The sequence below is a fragment of the Eurosta solidaginis genome, chromosome 5 (genome assembly GCF_040869045.1).
Source record: "Eurosta solidaginis isolate ZX-2024a chromosome 5, ASM4086904v1, whole genome shotgun sequence".
Classification (NCBI taxonomy): domain Eukaryota; kingdom Metazoa; phylum Arthropoda; class Insecta; order Diptera; family Tephritidae; genus Eurosta; species Eurosta solidaginis.
The window spans coordinates 111,316,368-111,332,295 of NC_090323.1; the positions used below are offsets into that span (position 1 = coordinate 111,316,368).

The following is a 15,928-nucleotide window of genomic DNA, read 5'->3' on the forward strand; positions in this document are numbered from 1 at the left end:
GGCAGTCTATTAATGGGCATTCTATTAAAAAATGTCCAGGAGTTAGAACATCTATATCGCTTTCACTATCGATTAGTTTGATTTGTTCTACTCTCGTTTTAATGAATTTGTCTTTATTTCGGGAATTGTTTATCTATGCTAATGTTATAGTAGAGTCACTCGAAGCAAATATTTTACCCTCTCTATTGATAATTGCCTTTATCCTCTGGAGCACTTTAGCAAGAAGGTGAGCCGCGCATAATTCCAGTTTTGGCAATGACTTTCTGTTTTTAATCGGGTTTACTTTGGTTTTACCAGCAATTCTCATTATAACTGATCCCACTTTAGCGTATACTACTGCTACGTAAGCTTTTTCAGATGCATCTGCGAATCCGTGCAGTTCAATTTCAATTTTTTTTTGTTTCAAACCATCTAGGAATTTTTATTCTTTTTATCTCTGGTACGTACTTCACAAACCCTTGCTATTCTTTTGCCAAATTCTCATCAAGTAACTCATTCCAGTTGAGTTTCATCAACCAGTCTTTGTATAAACAACTTTGCTATAACCGTCATAGGTGAAAGCCAACCCACTGGATCAAAAATTCTCGCCAAATCAGATAAAGCTTGCCTCTTTGTTACTAGCTTTTTTGTTGAAAAATTCATATTGAATCCAAACATATCTTTGATCGGGTGCCATTGTATACCCAACGTCTTAACTGTTTCGTCTTCTGCTATTCTTATTACCTCATTTGCGCCATTTGTGGGAATCGTTTCTATAATCTCACTATTATTGGACATCCATTTTCGTAAGTGAAATCCATATTTTTGCGGATGTTTCGATATTTCGCACTGAATGTCTTTGCATCATTTATTGAGTATGCTCCTGTCATTAAATCGTCCATGCAGAAATCGTCTTTAATGATGTTTGAAAGCAACTCATCGTAGGGCTCGCAAAGTTTGGCGATTTCTTGTAATGTTCTTGTTGCAAGAAAAGGAGCGGATGCTGTTCCGTACGTAACTGTTTGCAGTTTGTACTTTTTAATCGGTTTTTCCTTCGTGTTTCTCCACAATATGCGCTGATAATCTTGATCAGCTTCTGCTACTTTAATTTGTCGATACATCTTTTCTATATCGCTTGGTCCCACATATTGCTCTCCATTTGATAATGATATCAAATATATATTTTTGGAACCTTGGCCCTATGAAAAGGGTGTCATTTATGCTGGTACCATTCGTAGTTTTTACAGATGTATCAAAAACTACTCGTAGCTTTGTTGTGAGACTATCTTCTCGAATTACGGGGTGATGTGGCAAATAGAATTTTCCGCAATTATTTTCATCTGCTTTTTTCATCTGGTCCATTTCTACGTACTCTCTCGTAAAGTGAACATAATGGCACATAATCATAGTCAAAATAAAATAGGTTTTAAATTTAGTTTCAGCTTTTTTGACAGATAGCTCATAGAAAATTATGTCAAAAAGCTGCAACTAAATTTAAAATCTATTTTATTTTGACTATGATTATGCGCCATTGTTTTCTCAATTCGTCATTTGCCGCAAACTTTTCTCAAGATTAAGGAACCTCGCCATTGCTTGTTTGCGAGACCTGCCTAGTGTAGTGTATACACACGATCAATGAGCTAGAGTAGGAATGTCACATATATATGTACATAAATATGTACACACAACCCATGAGTACTGACCTACTGCAATGCCATTGCTTGCATCGGAATGCAGTTAGACAATTAACATTTATATATGTAAATATTTCTGCTTACCTAACGGAAATCTGATTGGTTGCCCTTTAAAGCATTTCCAAGCGTTGGAAGTGATAGGAAAACGAAGCAAGTAAGACGGAGTTAGAAACTAAATATGTGCCACCAAAAATGGTATAAATAGATTAAGATTTTGAATAAAGAAACAGATTGAATATGAACATCAAACATATGATGCATTTTTCTTTCTCTTAAAAACATTCGTATTTTGTTTTTGGAATAGTAAGTAGAAAATTTTTCAGACAACCTGCCATAGCTGCGCAGATAGATCCATTTCGAAGGGTGTTAAGCCTTCATCATCAGTACGCTTTAGGCACGCTGCGCTAACCATTTAGCTATATAGCGGTGGTTTGTTTGACTGGCAAATTTGCTACTTCTATTCCTTTTACCAACTATATTTATTCAGTGTTGCGCCATCTGGTGCAATTCACTGATAATGCTGGATTTTTGTTTATTGTCAATTACTTTGTTTAACATTCCCAAGTGCTCATGGTTTATTAACAATTGTTCTTGTTTTTATCGGCCTATTGATAAATGATTCAAGGTTCGATTCGAGCTCAAGGCCAGAACAATAATTTTTTCTAATGATAATTATTTTTTTTAGAAAAATTTTAAATAACAATAATTATCATTAGAAAAAAAATTATTGTTCTGGCCTTGAGCTCGAATCGAACCTTGAATCATTTATCAATAGGCCGATAAAAACAAAAACAATTGTTAAAAACATTCCGGCAACTTACATCTGTAGGTAGCCTAGAGATCGGCTCTCGAGCCTTTTTTCCGACGACCATCAGGTCACCACATGGCGATCCTGCCAAACCAAACTGATCCTGCCAGACCAAACCAAAATACGAAAATCTTGTAAAAGAGGCTTACGTTCCTAAACAAACCAGTAAATTACACTGGTCGACGGCCAAAATTTACCAGAGACGCCGTTATAAAATTCGTATGTAAAACCACACCCTGACTTCGAAACTCGAGTTCGTTTTTGATTCTATGGTACCGTTTTTGAGATATTTGCAATTTACCGTTATTCGAAAAAACCAAAAAGATGGCTCCCTTTAATTACGCATATCTTACGAACGGGTCAAGCAATTGTGAAACAGTTTACAGAATCGGAAAGACGATAAAATTTGCTATAAATACATCATACATTGTTTTTTGCTCAACCAGATTGTTTTCGAGATATTAGCTTATCATTTCAGATTTTTGTTTTTTTTTATAAAAAAAATATGAAAAAATTACTATTTGCGAGGGCAGCATTCCAAAACGGTAGAGGTCGAAACGCAAACGTTCGCGCTTTAAACGCCAGTGCCCCTCAGGAGGGAACACTGGGGGAGGACGAACTAAGCCAGTAAGCGAACATACCTCACCAATAGGCATCTATTGTTTAAATTTAAATTACTCAGATTTCATAGAATTACAACTTAATGAGTCACAAAAATTTTGTTCTTTCCTGGTAGACACTCAAGCAGACATTTCTTTAATAAAAATATCATGCCTAGACAGTAATATTTCATTAAATACGAACGACATTATTAACATTACCGGTGTTACTTCAAATTCAGTTTCGACTTTAGGTAAAATTACCGTAAATTTAAATTTTTCAAACTTTTCTATTAAACATACTTTACATGTAGTAAATGAAGATTTTAATATTCCATCCGATGGCATATTAGGTAAAGATTTTTGAAAATTAACAAATGCATTATTAATTATGAAAGAAACAGTATTTCCTTTTGGGTAGGTAATGAAAAAGTTAGCTTATGAATGAACATTACCCCGAGTAAAGTTCTTCGATTTTCTAAAGTTGGTAGATTTATAAGGAGAATCCTATTCCTATATGATTGAATCCCATTGAAACGTAGTGCAAATATAATGAATTGCTTCTGTACCGACTCAATACGCTTTATAAAGTTTTGATACCCTGGGCACCAGACACACGAACAATACTCTAAGATTGGTCGTGCCAACGATGTGTAGAGGGTCTTAGTCAGATACGGATCATTAAACTCCTTAGCCCATCGCTTCACGAAACCGAGTATACCCGTTGCTTTGCTTACCATTGATGAAATATGCGTATTAAAAGTAAGTTTTGGATCAAAAAGAACGTCTAGATCACTTACAAGAGATATACGCTCCAAAGGCGTGCTGTTTAATGTATACGATGTCAAACTTGACTTCACTCGTTGAAATGTCATTACTTTGCACTTCGAGCAGTTCAAAAGTAGTAAATTTGCAGTACACCAGCATTGAAATGAGGCCAAGTCTGCCTGAGGAAACTCCACTCGGGAAGACTCTGAAGGCAAGTGTGAGCAGCAAAGTTTAACATCATCCGCACACATAAGAGTTCGGGAATGTATGAGAGTTTGTGGTAAACAAGGTGAAACTTTTAACACGAAAGTGTACAATTATACAATTAATAAATACAAAATTGTATTATTTATAACTATGTTTAACACGGTTGGCAAGAAGTAGTTTCCAAACCGTGCCACGATATCTTTCTATAAGTCTCTATTAGGAGATTCGGATCCTTGTTTAAAGCTTGTATAGTCGGAGACTTGGATTGCAATCCCCATTTTAATCCAAAACCCGGCTGGACTACACTTCGATTTGTTCTCAGTTGGAAGGTCCTAGTTTCCAATCTAAGCAAACAGACGATCTTCGTTTCAGTAGTTGGAAAGACCTAGTTTTCAATCTGCAAGCTCGCTCAATGATGTCTTATTATACCTTGCCACATGCAAGCTAAAGCTAAAAGAGCATATCCACCGTTCAGCCGACGAAAGATGGCTACAAACACCGGGGTGTCGGAGATCGAATCTGGCCAAAATGGGACCCTAAAAGATCCCATCACGTGACCAACGTAATTAGTGATACATTTTCCACACTTGTGGGGCACTAACTTAGAATTACCTTATAGGTAGGTACGCAGAAAGGTCATGAGCGCCTTATCGTCGATGCTGCAGGAGTTGTAAATAGAATGAAGAGGGGGAAACGGTGGTTCACCTCCTCTGCAACTGCCCGGTGCTAAGAGGCGCAAGGCAGCGTTTTCTGGGTGCTCCATTTCTAGATAATCTGAACCAGGTTGTGCAGCATGACGACAAGGATTTATAGCCTTTACCAAGTCCTCAAAATGGTTCAATGAGGAAATGTAATGTTGTCTTTTCGTGGTATCATAACGGGGCTAACATCACTGATTTAAATGTGCCCTCGGGCAGCCACATCTAATATATAAAATAATGAAGATAGTTTGTTTTGACACAACTTACGCTTAGCGAATTTATACTTCCTCTAAGTAAATCAGCTTGATGTGTTGATAGATGATCAATGATAAATCGTATTTTGTAAATGACAATTGCTTGATGGTAATTCCGATTTTGGTGATGGATAATAAATCCGCGCTCCGTTGTTGTTGATGGGGGATGATGTGAATAAAAAAAACTCCAGTCTACTTCGCCTGCAGGGTTGTATGAGCGCAAGTCATACAACTGGTTGGGTGACCGAAAGTCGCTTACGGAACGCATAGTGACCTACGGAACGGAACACTATTTAAGTGAGCGCAACTCACTTTAACATGACGACCCCCTTACACTTGTGCAAGGCTAAATCTTTGAAAGCTGTATCCAAATCGAGGATTGGGTTGATGGTAGATTTAGGTACGTGTTGATATGATAGTTTGTAAAAATTGTTTCATGTCACCAAACGGACGCGTTTGATACAAATTCGATAATCAAGTTATAGCAGACTGGATTTTAAAAACCATATTTTTTGGAGCATAAATTATGTAGGAGTGAAAGTGGATTCAGAACCGAGTTGTGGTATGACGATGGAATGAAATTCTCAATAGATATTTTTTCTTTTACTTGTTTTCGATACGATGATGTTTAAAGATTTATAACGTTAGCTTAATGTGAAAATGTGCCAAACCACTTTTTTTTTTTGAAAAATTGTATTTTTATGCAGAATTCCAAATACATCGATCACAAAAAAAAATATTTTTATTTTTCATTTTTAAGTGCTGAGGGCAATGATGTGTAAATGTGCTAAGTCTTCAGCTGTTAAAAAGAATGTACTAAGTCAACCTGTCAATAATATCAATCTGAATTACTAGTCATTTACATGCTTTGTTGTTGTTGTTGTATTAACGATGAAGACACTCATCGAAGGCTTTTGGTAGTGTTACCGATGTTGATGGTCCTTTGTCGGATATATATCCGGTACGTTCCGGTAACAATGCACTATTAAGGTACTAGCCCGACCATCGAACGATTTATATGACCACATTAAACCTTCTAGGCCATACCGCCCTCCCCAACCGTAGTTCCATGAGGAACTTGGGGTCGCCAGAGCCTTGGCTGTTAATGAAACAGGATTCGCCACGGGTAGGTGAGGTTGGCAATTGGGTTGGAGAAGCTATATGTTGCGCTGGCAACCCCTTGAAATTGGATTAACCCAATGGATACATGCTTTTGGTGTTTGATAAATGCTTTACGCTGACCATAATCTACTTCAATTCTTACATGTTGATAACGACATGCTTTCTTACAAACTAGTTAAAAATAGAAAACAATTCAAGCTTAAACTTATATAAGCTGTTATTAGATATATTTAGAACGATTTATGCCTCTAATTCTCCAATTGCTAGGGCAATGAGGGAGTTTAATGTGCTGTATTCTATAGATATTGAATTTTCATTAAATAAATTTAGGTTTAAACTGCTATTGAATGAAGTAATTTGATTATTTAATATTTCTTAGTTAAGATACATTTATAAATAGTCTGCAAGGATGTTCTGATTGTCCTGGACTATAATATGAATAAATAATATAAGCTGTTGCACCCTGAATGCATACCGTCAAATGCAACGTGACAGTTCTAAGAGTTATTCAATTCGAGTGAAAATTTGCTGATGTTCGCGGTGGGCGCTCTGCCACTGTAGGCGCTTTGTTGCTGCGCTGATCGTCGAGATTGGCGCTTTGTGGATTTTCGTGGCTAGCGCTCTATCGCTGTACAAACTGTGGTGGTTTGCGCTCTGTGGATTGTCGTGGTAAGCGCTCTATGGCTGTTTTGCGCTCTGCCGTAATTGGCGTTTTCTCGATGTTATGACTGTCGCTTTGCCGCGGTTGACTCCCCACTGCTGTTGGGGAGTGTTATCGATGTTGATGGTCCTTTGCCGGAGATAGATCCGGTAGGTTCCGGCAACAAAGCACCATTAGGGTACTAGTCGGAACATCTCGGGAACGACTTATATGACCACATAAAACCTTCGAGGCCATCCCGCCCTCCTCACACCCTAGTTCCATGAGGATACAGGATTCCCCTCGCGTATGTCAGGTTAATGCGGAAGCTTTGAAGCTATAAAGCTTTGTATTGCGCTTATCAACCCTTTGAATCCGTGAGCTGGTCACTTCTTCTCCATTATCGGGCAAGCTACTTTTAGCGTCAAAAGCCTACACTATGAAATGGAAAACTATGTTAACAGCTGGTACATAAGTACATCCGAAGCTGCTTGGGGAATTTTGTAATTTTCCATTCGCACGCGACATCATGAAGTCTTGCAGTTATACGTCCACTTAGAAAACATGCAAAGGTGAATTATACCGCGGAAACGACTGAGCAAGTGGCTTAAGACCCACGTGTAGCTACTTTGCCGCATATCTTTGAGCTCTGTTATTTGCTCCTTATTGAGGTATTTTGCAACATACTACTGTACAAATCTTAATTGTGTTCTATTTCTCGAATTAATGCACGAATATCTCTTGAGATATTTGTCTGATTTAAAAACATAGTTCTGCGGGATGTTAGGGCAAAGAAAAATGTTTATTGTGGTGGAAATCGTTTTCTCAATTTCATATGAAAAACTATATCGCTTGGTCCCACATATTGCTCTCCATTTGATAATGATATCAAATATATATTTTTGGAACCTTGGCCCTATGAAAAGGGTGTCATTTATGCTGGTACCATTCGTAGTTTTTACAGATGTATCAAAAACTACTCGTAGCTTTGTTGTGAGACTATCTTCTCGAATTACGGGGTGATGTGGCAAATAGAATTTTCCGCAATTATTTTCATCTGCTTTTTTCATCTGGTCCATTTCTACGTACTCTCTCGTAAAGTGAACATAATGGCACATAATCATAGTCAAAATAAAATAGGTTTTAAATTTAGTTTCAGCTTTTTTGACAGATAGCTCATAGAAAATTATGTCAAAAAGCTGCAACTAAATTTAAAATCTATTTTATTTTGACTATGATTATGCGCCATTGTTTTCTCAATTCGTCATTTGCCGCAAACTTCTCTCAAGATTAAGGAACCTCGCCATTGCGTGTTTGCGAGACCTGCCTAGTGTAGTGTATACACACGATCAGTGAGCTAGAGTAGGAATGTCACATATATATTTACATAAATATGTACACACAACCCATGAGTACTGACCTACTGCAATGCCATTGCTTGCATCGGAATGCAGTTAGACAATTAACATTTATATATGTAAATATTTCTGCTTACCTAACGGAAATCTGATTGGTTGCCCTTTAAAGCATTTCCAAGCGTTGGAAGTGATAGGAAAACGAAGCAAGTAAGACGGAGTTAGAAACTAAATATGTGCCACCAAAAATGGTATAAATAGATTAAGATTTTGAATAAAGAAACAGATTGAATATGAACATGAAACATATGATGAATTTTTCTTTCTCTTAAAAACATTCGTATTTTGTTTTTGGAATAGAAAGTAGAAAATTTTTCAGACAACCTGCCATAGCTGCGCAGATAGATCCATTTCGAAGGGTGTTAAGCCTTCATCATCAGTACGCTTTAGGCACGCTGCGCTAACCATTTAGCTATATAGCGGTGGTTTGTTTGACTGGCAAATTTGCTACTTCTATTCCTTTTACCAACTATATTTATTCAGTGTTGCGCCATCTGGTGCAATTCACTGATAATGCTGGATTTTTGTTTATTGTCAATTACTTTGTTTAACATTCCCAAGTGCTCATGGTTTATTAACAATTGTTCTTGTTTTTATCGGCCTATTGATAAATGATTCAAGGTTCGATTCGAGCTCAAGGCCAGAACAATAATTTTTTCTAATGATAATTATTTTTTTTAGAAAAATTTTAAATAACAATAATTATCATTAGAAAAAAAATTATTGTTCTGGCCTTGAGCTCGAATCGAACCTTGAATCATTTATCAATAGGCCGATAAAAACAAAAACAATTGTTAAAAACATTCCGGCAACTTACATCTGTAGGTAGCCTAGAGATCGGCTCTCGAGCCTTTTTTCCGACGACCATCAGGTCACCACATGGCGATCCTGCCAAACCAAACTGATCCTGCCAGACCAAACCAAAATACGAAAATCTTGTAAAAGAGGCTTACGTTCCTAAACAAACCAGTAAATTACACTGGTCGACGGCCAAAATTTACCAGAGACGCCGTTATAAAATTCGTATGTAAAACCACACCCTGACTTCGAAAATCGAGTTCGTTTTTGATTCTATGGTACCGTTTTTGAGATATTTGCAATTTACCGTTATTCGAAAAAACCAAAAAGATGGCTCCCTTTAATTACGCATATCTTACGAACGGGTCAAGCAATTGTGAAACAGTTTACAGAATCGGAAAGACGATAAAATTTGCTATAAATACATCATACATTGTTTTTTGCTCAACCAGATTGTTTTCGAGATATTAGCTTATCATTTCAGATTTTTGTTTTTTTTTTTTAAATTACTATTTGCGAGGGCAGCATTCCAAAACGGTAGAGGTCGAAACGCAAACGTTCGCGCTTTAAACGCCAGTGCCCCTCAGGAGGGAACACTGGGGGAGGACGAACTAAGCCAGTAAGCGAACATACCTCACCAATAGGCATCTATTGTTTAAATTTAAATTACTCAGATTTCATAGAATTACAACTTAATGAGTCACAAAAATTTTGTTCTTTCCTGGTAGACACTCAAGCAGACATTTCTTTAATAAAAATATCATGCCTAGACAGTAATATTTCATTAAATACGAACGACATTATTAACATTACCGGTGTTACTTCAAATTCAGTTTCGACTTTAGGTAAAATTACCGTAAATTTAAATTTTTCAAACTTTTCTATTAAACATACTTTACATGTAGTAAATGAAGATTTTAATATTCCATCCGATGGCATATTAGGTAAAGATGTTTGAAAATTAACAAATGCATTATTAATTATGAAAGAAACAGTATTTCCTTTTGGGTAGGTAATGAAAAAGTTAGCTTATGAATGAACATTACCCCGAGTAAAGTTCTTCGATTTTCTAAAGTTGGTAGATTTATAAGGAGAATCCTATTCCTATATGATTGAATCCCATTGAAACGTAGTGCAAATATAATGAATTGCTTCTGTACCGACTCAATACGCTTTATAAAGTTTTGATACCCTGGGCACCAGACACACGAACAATACTCTAAGATTGGTCGTGCCAACGATGTGTAGAGGGTCTTAGTCAGATACGGATCATTAAACTCCTTAGCCCATCGCTTCACGAAACCGAGTATACCCGTTGCTTTGCTTACCATTGATGAAATATGCGTATTAAAAGTAAGTTTTGGATCAAAAAGAACGTCTAGATCACTTACAAGAGATATACGCTCCAAAGGCGTGCTGTTTAATGTATACGATGTCAAACTTGACTTCACTCGTTGAAATGTCATTACTTTGCACTTCGAGCAGTTCAAAAGTAGTAAATTTGCAGTACACCAGCATTGAAATGAGGCCAAGTCTGCCTGAGGAAACTCCACTCGGGAAGACTCTGAAGGCAAGTGTGAGCAGCAAAGTTTAACATCATCCGCACACATAAGAGTTCGGGAATGTATGAGAGTTTGTGGTAAACAAGGTTAAACTTTTAACACGAAAGTGTACAATTATACAATTAATAAATACAAAATTGTATTATTTATAACTATGTTTAACACGGTTGGCAAGAAGTAGTTTCCAAACCGTGCCACGATATCTTTCTATAAGTTACTATTAGGAGATTCGGATCCTTGTTTAAAGCTTGTATAGTCGGAGACTTGGATTGCAATCCCCATTTTAATCCAAAACCCGGCTGGACTACACTTCGATTTGTTCTCAGTTGGAAGGTCCTAGTTTCCAATCTAAGCAAACAGACGATCTTCGTTTCAGTAGTTGGAAAGACCTAGTTTTCAATCTGCAACCTCGCTCAATGATGTCTTATTATACCTTGCCACATGCAAGCTAAAGCTAAAAGAGCATATCCACCGTTCAGCCGACGAAAGATGGCTACAAACACCGGGGTGTCGGAGATCGAATCTGGCCAAAATGGGACCCTAAAAGATCCCATCACGTGACCAACGTAATTAGTGATACATTTTCCACACTTGTGGGGCACTAACTTAGAATTACCTTATAGGTAGGTACGCAGAAAGGTCATGAGCGCCTTATCGTTGATGCTGCAGGAGTTGTAAATAGAATGAAGAGGGGGAAACGGTGGTTCACCTCCTCTGCAACTGCCCGGTGCTAAGAGGCGCAAGGCAGCGTTTTCTGGGTGCCCCATTTCTAGGTAATCTGAACCAGGTTGTGCAGCATGACAAGGATTTATAGCCTTTACCAAGTCCTCAAAATGGTTCAATGAGGAAATGTAATGTTGTCTTTTCGTGGTATCATAACGGGGCTAACATCACTGATTTAAATGTGCCCTCGGGCAGCCACATCTAATATATAAAATAATGAAGATAGTTTGTTTTGACACAACTTACGCTTAGCGAATTTATACTTCCTCTAAGTAAATCAGCTTGATGTGTTGATAGATGATCAATGATAAATCGTATTTTGTAAATGACAATTGCTTGATGGTAATTCCGATTTTGGTGATGGATAATAAATCCGCGCTCCGTTGTTGTTGATGGGGGATGATGTGAATAAAAAAAACTCCAGTCTACTTCGCCTGCAGGGTTGTATGAGCGCAAGTCATACAACTGGTTGGGTGACCGAAAGTCGCTTACCGAACGCATAGTGACCTACGGAACGGAATACTATTTAAGTGAGCGCAACTCACTTTAACATGACGACCCCCTTACACTTGTGCAAGGCTAAATCTTTGAAAGCTGTATCCAAATCGAGGGTTGGGTTGATGGTAGATTTAGGTACGTGTTGATATGATAGTTTGTAAAAATTGTTTCATGTCACCAAACGGACGCGTTTGATACAAATTCGATAACCAAGTTATAGCAGACTGGATTTTAAAAACCATATTTTTTGGAGCATAAATTATGTAGGAGTAAAAGTGGATTCAGAACCGAGTTGTGGTATGACGATGGAATGAAATTCTCAATAGATATTTTTTCTTTTACTTGTTTTCGATACGATGTTGTTTAAAGATTTATAACGTTAGCTTAATGTGAAAATGTGCCAAACCACTTTTTTTTTTGAAAAATTGTATTTTTATGCAGTTTTAAAACTGAATTCCAAATACATCGATCACAAAAAAAAATATTTTTATTTTTCATTTTTAAGTGCTGAGGGCAATGATGTGTAAATGTGCTAAGTCTTCAGCTGTTAAAAAGAATGTACTAAGTCAACCTGTCAATAATATCAATCTGAATTACTAGTCATTTACATGCTTTGTTGTTGTTGTTGTATTAACGATGAAGACACTCATCGAAGGCTTTTGGTAGTGTTACCGATGTTGATGGTCCTTTGTCGGATATAGATCCGGTACGTTCCGGTAACAATGCACTATTAAGGTACTAGCCCGACCATCGAACGATTTATATGACCACATTAAACCTTCTAGGCCATACCGCCCTCCCCAACCGTAGTTCCATGGGGAACTTGGGGTCGCCAGAGCCTTGGCTGTTAATGAAACAGGATTCGCCACGGGTAGGTGAGGTTGGCAATTGGGTTGGAGAAGCTATATGTTGCGCTGGCAACCCCTTGAAATTGGATTAACCCAATGGAGACATGCTTTTGGTGTTTGATAAATGCTTTACGCTGACCATAATCTACTTCAATTCTTACATGTTGATAACGACATGCTTTCTTACAAACTAGTTAAAAATAGAAAACAATTCAAGCTTAAACTTATATAAGCTGTTATTAGATATATTTAGAACGATTTATGCCTCTAATTCTCCAATTGCTAGGGCAATGAGGGAGTTTAATGTGCTGTATTCTATAGATATTGAATTTTCATTAAATAAATTTAGGTTTAAACTGCTATTGAATGAAGTAATTTGATTATTTAATATTTCTTAGTTAAGATACATTTATAAATAGTCTGCAAGGATGTTCTGATTGTCCTGGACTATAATATGAATAAATAATATAAGCTGTTGCACCCTGAATGCATACCGTCAAATGCAACGTGACAGTTCTAAGAGTTATTCAATTCGAGTGAAAATTTGCTGATGTTCGCGGTGGGCGCTCTGCCACTGTAGGCGCTTTGTTGCTGCGCTGATCGTCGAGATTGGCGCTTTGTGGATTTTCGTGGCTAGCGCTCTATCGCTGTACAAACTGTGGTGGTTTGCGCTCTGTGGATTGTCGTGGTAAGCGCTCTATCGCTGTTTTGCGCTCTGCCGTAATTCGCGTTTTCTCGATGTTATGACTGTCGCTTTGCCGCGGTTGACTCCCCACTGCTGTTGGGGAGTGTTATCGATGTTGATGGTCCTTTGCCGGAGATAGATCCGGTAGGTTCCGGCAACAAAGCACCATTAGGGTACTAGTCGGAACGTCTCGGGAACGACTTATATGACCACATAAAACCTTCGAGGCCATCCCGCCCTCCTCACACCCTAGTTCCATGAGGATACAGGATTCCCCTCGCGTATGCCAGGTTAATGCGGAAGCTTTAAAGCTATAAAGCTTTGTATTGCGCTTATCAACCCTTTGAATCCCTGAGCTGGTCACTTCTTCTCCATTATCGGGCAAGCTACTTTTAGCGTCAAAAGCCTACACTATGAAATGGAAAACTATGTTAACAGCTGGTACATAAGTACATCCGAAGCTGCTTGGGGAATTTTGTAATTTTCCATTCGCACGCGACATCATGAAGTCTTGCAGTTATACGTCCACTTAGAAAACATGCAAAGGTGAATTATACCGCGGAAACGACTGAGCAAGTGGCTTAAGACCCACGTGTAGCTACTTTGCCGCATATCTTTGAGCTCTGTTATTTGCTCCTTATTGAGGTATTTTGCAACATACTACTGTACAAATCTTAATTGTGTTCTATTTCTCGAATTAATGCACGAATATCTCTTGAGATATTTGTCTGATTTAAAAACATAGTTCTGCGGGATGTTAGGGCAAAGAAAAATGTTTATTGTGGTGGAAATCGTTTTCTCAATTTCATATGAAAAACTGGAAATTTTAGAGTTGACGAAAATTGCGATTTCTGTTTTTGAAAGTGGATAATTTCGAGAAATCTCAGACCTAATACAATTTTACTGATTTTTACTCTCATTATCAAATTCCGTGAGTTTTTTTTACGTAATAAATATACAAATACAAACTAACGGTTATCAATTATTTTATATAAGCTATTACACCCTGAATGCGTATGGTTTTAACATTTTATTCAAATTCAACGTGCATTTCTAAGATTTATACATGTGAAAACGACTTCATAGCTGGAAAGGACATTAAAAGCAAATATGCAGATCTTAAAGACCAAAATAATGACGTATATATATACATACCTCAACTTCTTGCAAAGTCTGAGTCCATGAGTAATTATCAAAAGTACAACCATTTCCAGCGTTTGGTTTAAGTTTCCCGATTTCATCCTTTTCAGAACCCTCCTCTTGTTCATTTATTTGTTCTGAGATCTCATCTATAGGAATGTCCTCCTGCCTTCTAAAAACAGTTGAAAAATAAAAAAAGAGTAAGAGAACTTCAAAATAATGTAAAAGGTATATATGCCCCAGAGGAAACATTTATCGAAACTTATGTTACAGAAATTGCTCGGCGTAGAAATTTTATATGTTCTTTTCGGGACAGACTTGTCCTTTGAACTAACAACGCTTGAAGAGTCAAACCATCGGAAGACTTAAGCTTATTTCGCAGGGCTTATTATATTTTAATCCTTTTTTTTATTTTAGGAATAATTTTTTTTATAAAAATTAACAATTAAAAAATAAAAATATCTGTTAATCGCGCTATTATACAAATTGCGTGACGAAAAAACTGGTGCAACAGTTTGAATGAAAATAATTTGTATTTCACAAGCTATAATCTTTCGTTTTATTTAAATAAATAATTACTAAGGTAATAAAAAAGGTCAAATTATGTATTTTTATTAACACGTTCAATATTACATAGTGATAATAATAATTTCAATCCTGTTTAAAAAAAATTTATTTTGCGAAATTTTGCCGCTTTTGCGGGCGAAAAAATTTAGAAATCATCAACATATACATCCCACTTGTCGACTGTTGGCCCAGTGGATACTGCCCTGACATCAGCGCACTACTCACTGGCGATAATCGCATCATCTTAGGCGATTTCAATGCCCACCGCGATCTATGCCATTTTAACCTACAGGCGGACAGCAGGGGTGTGATGTTGGCGGACCAAATAGAAGAAACGACGTTCTGCACGATAAACGGAGACGCCCGCATTCGTATGGTAGGAATCTGTTACAGTTCGCCAGATTTATCTATCGCGAGCGCAGGTCTAGTAAACTGCGTCAACTGGCAACCTATATAAACATTGGCACCTGACCACCTACCCATACTCCTTTCGACTTCATTACCACCGAAAAACGCACTTTCATAAATTTTAAGAAAGGAAAGTAGGATGATTACAAAACTTATACTGACAATGGCTTTGCTGCCCTCCCTATCCCGACTGATGCCCGGCAATGGGAGAGTGCCTTCCGCAAGGCCATTGAATCCGCTTCGGCTTGTTTTATGCCCGAAGAGTCCCAGAAATCTGGCCAATTTTCCGGCGGAGGCCGCAACTCTAGCGAGAGAACGTGACCTTTTACGACAGCACGACCGCGGCGACCCCCAAATAAGGGATATAAACCAACGCATCAGATTGTTAGTGGATGAACACAAGTCGGCGAAATGAGAGGAGCGATTAAAGAACTGCAACCTCTCTGCCGGTGTAGGTAAGATTTGGTCCACCGTAAGGTCCCTATCGAACCCTACTAAGCACAATGACAAAA

At 37.6% G+C, this 15,928-nt stretch overlaps 1 protein-coding gene across 2 annotated transcripts in view; it reads right to left on the reverse strand.

Annotated features, from left to right (window-relative positions):
* The window catches only part of nudC (nuclear distribution C, dynein complex regulator), a 388,789-nt gene that overhangs the window by 188,089 nt on the left and 184,772 nt on the right, over positions 1-15,928 (reverse strand). Inside the window, exon 3 of one of the 2 annotated variants that reach the window (XM_067790417.1) lies at positions 14,457-14,610. In XM_067790417.1, coding sequence (XP_067646518.1) covers positions 14,457-14,610 — 154 coding nt within the window. Of the gene's footprint in view, positions 1-14,456; positions 14,614-15,928 lie in introns of both variants that reach the window. The other variant, XM_067790416.1, reaches the window with a different exon arrangement.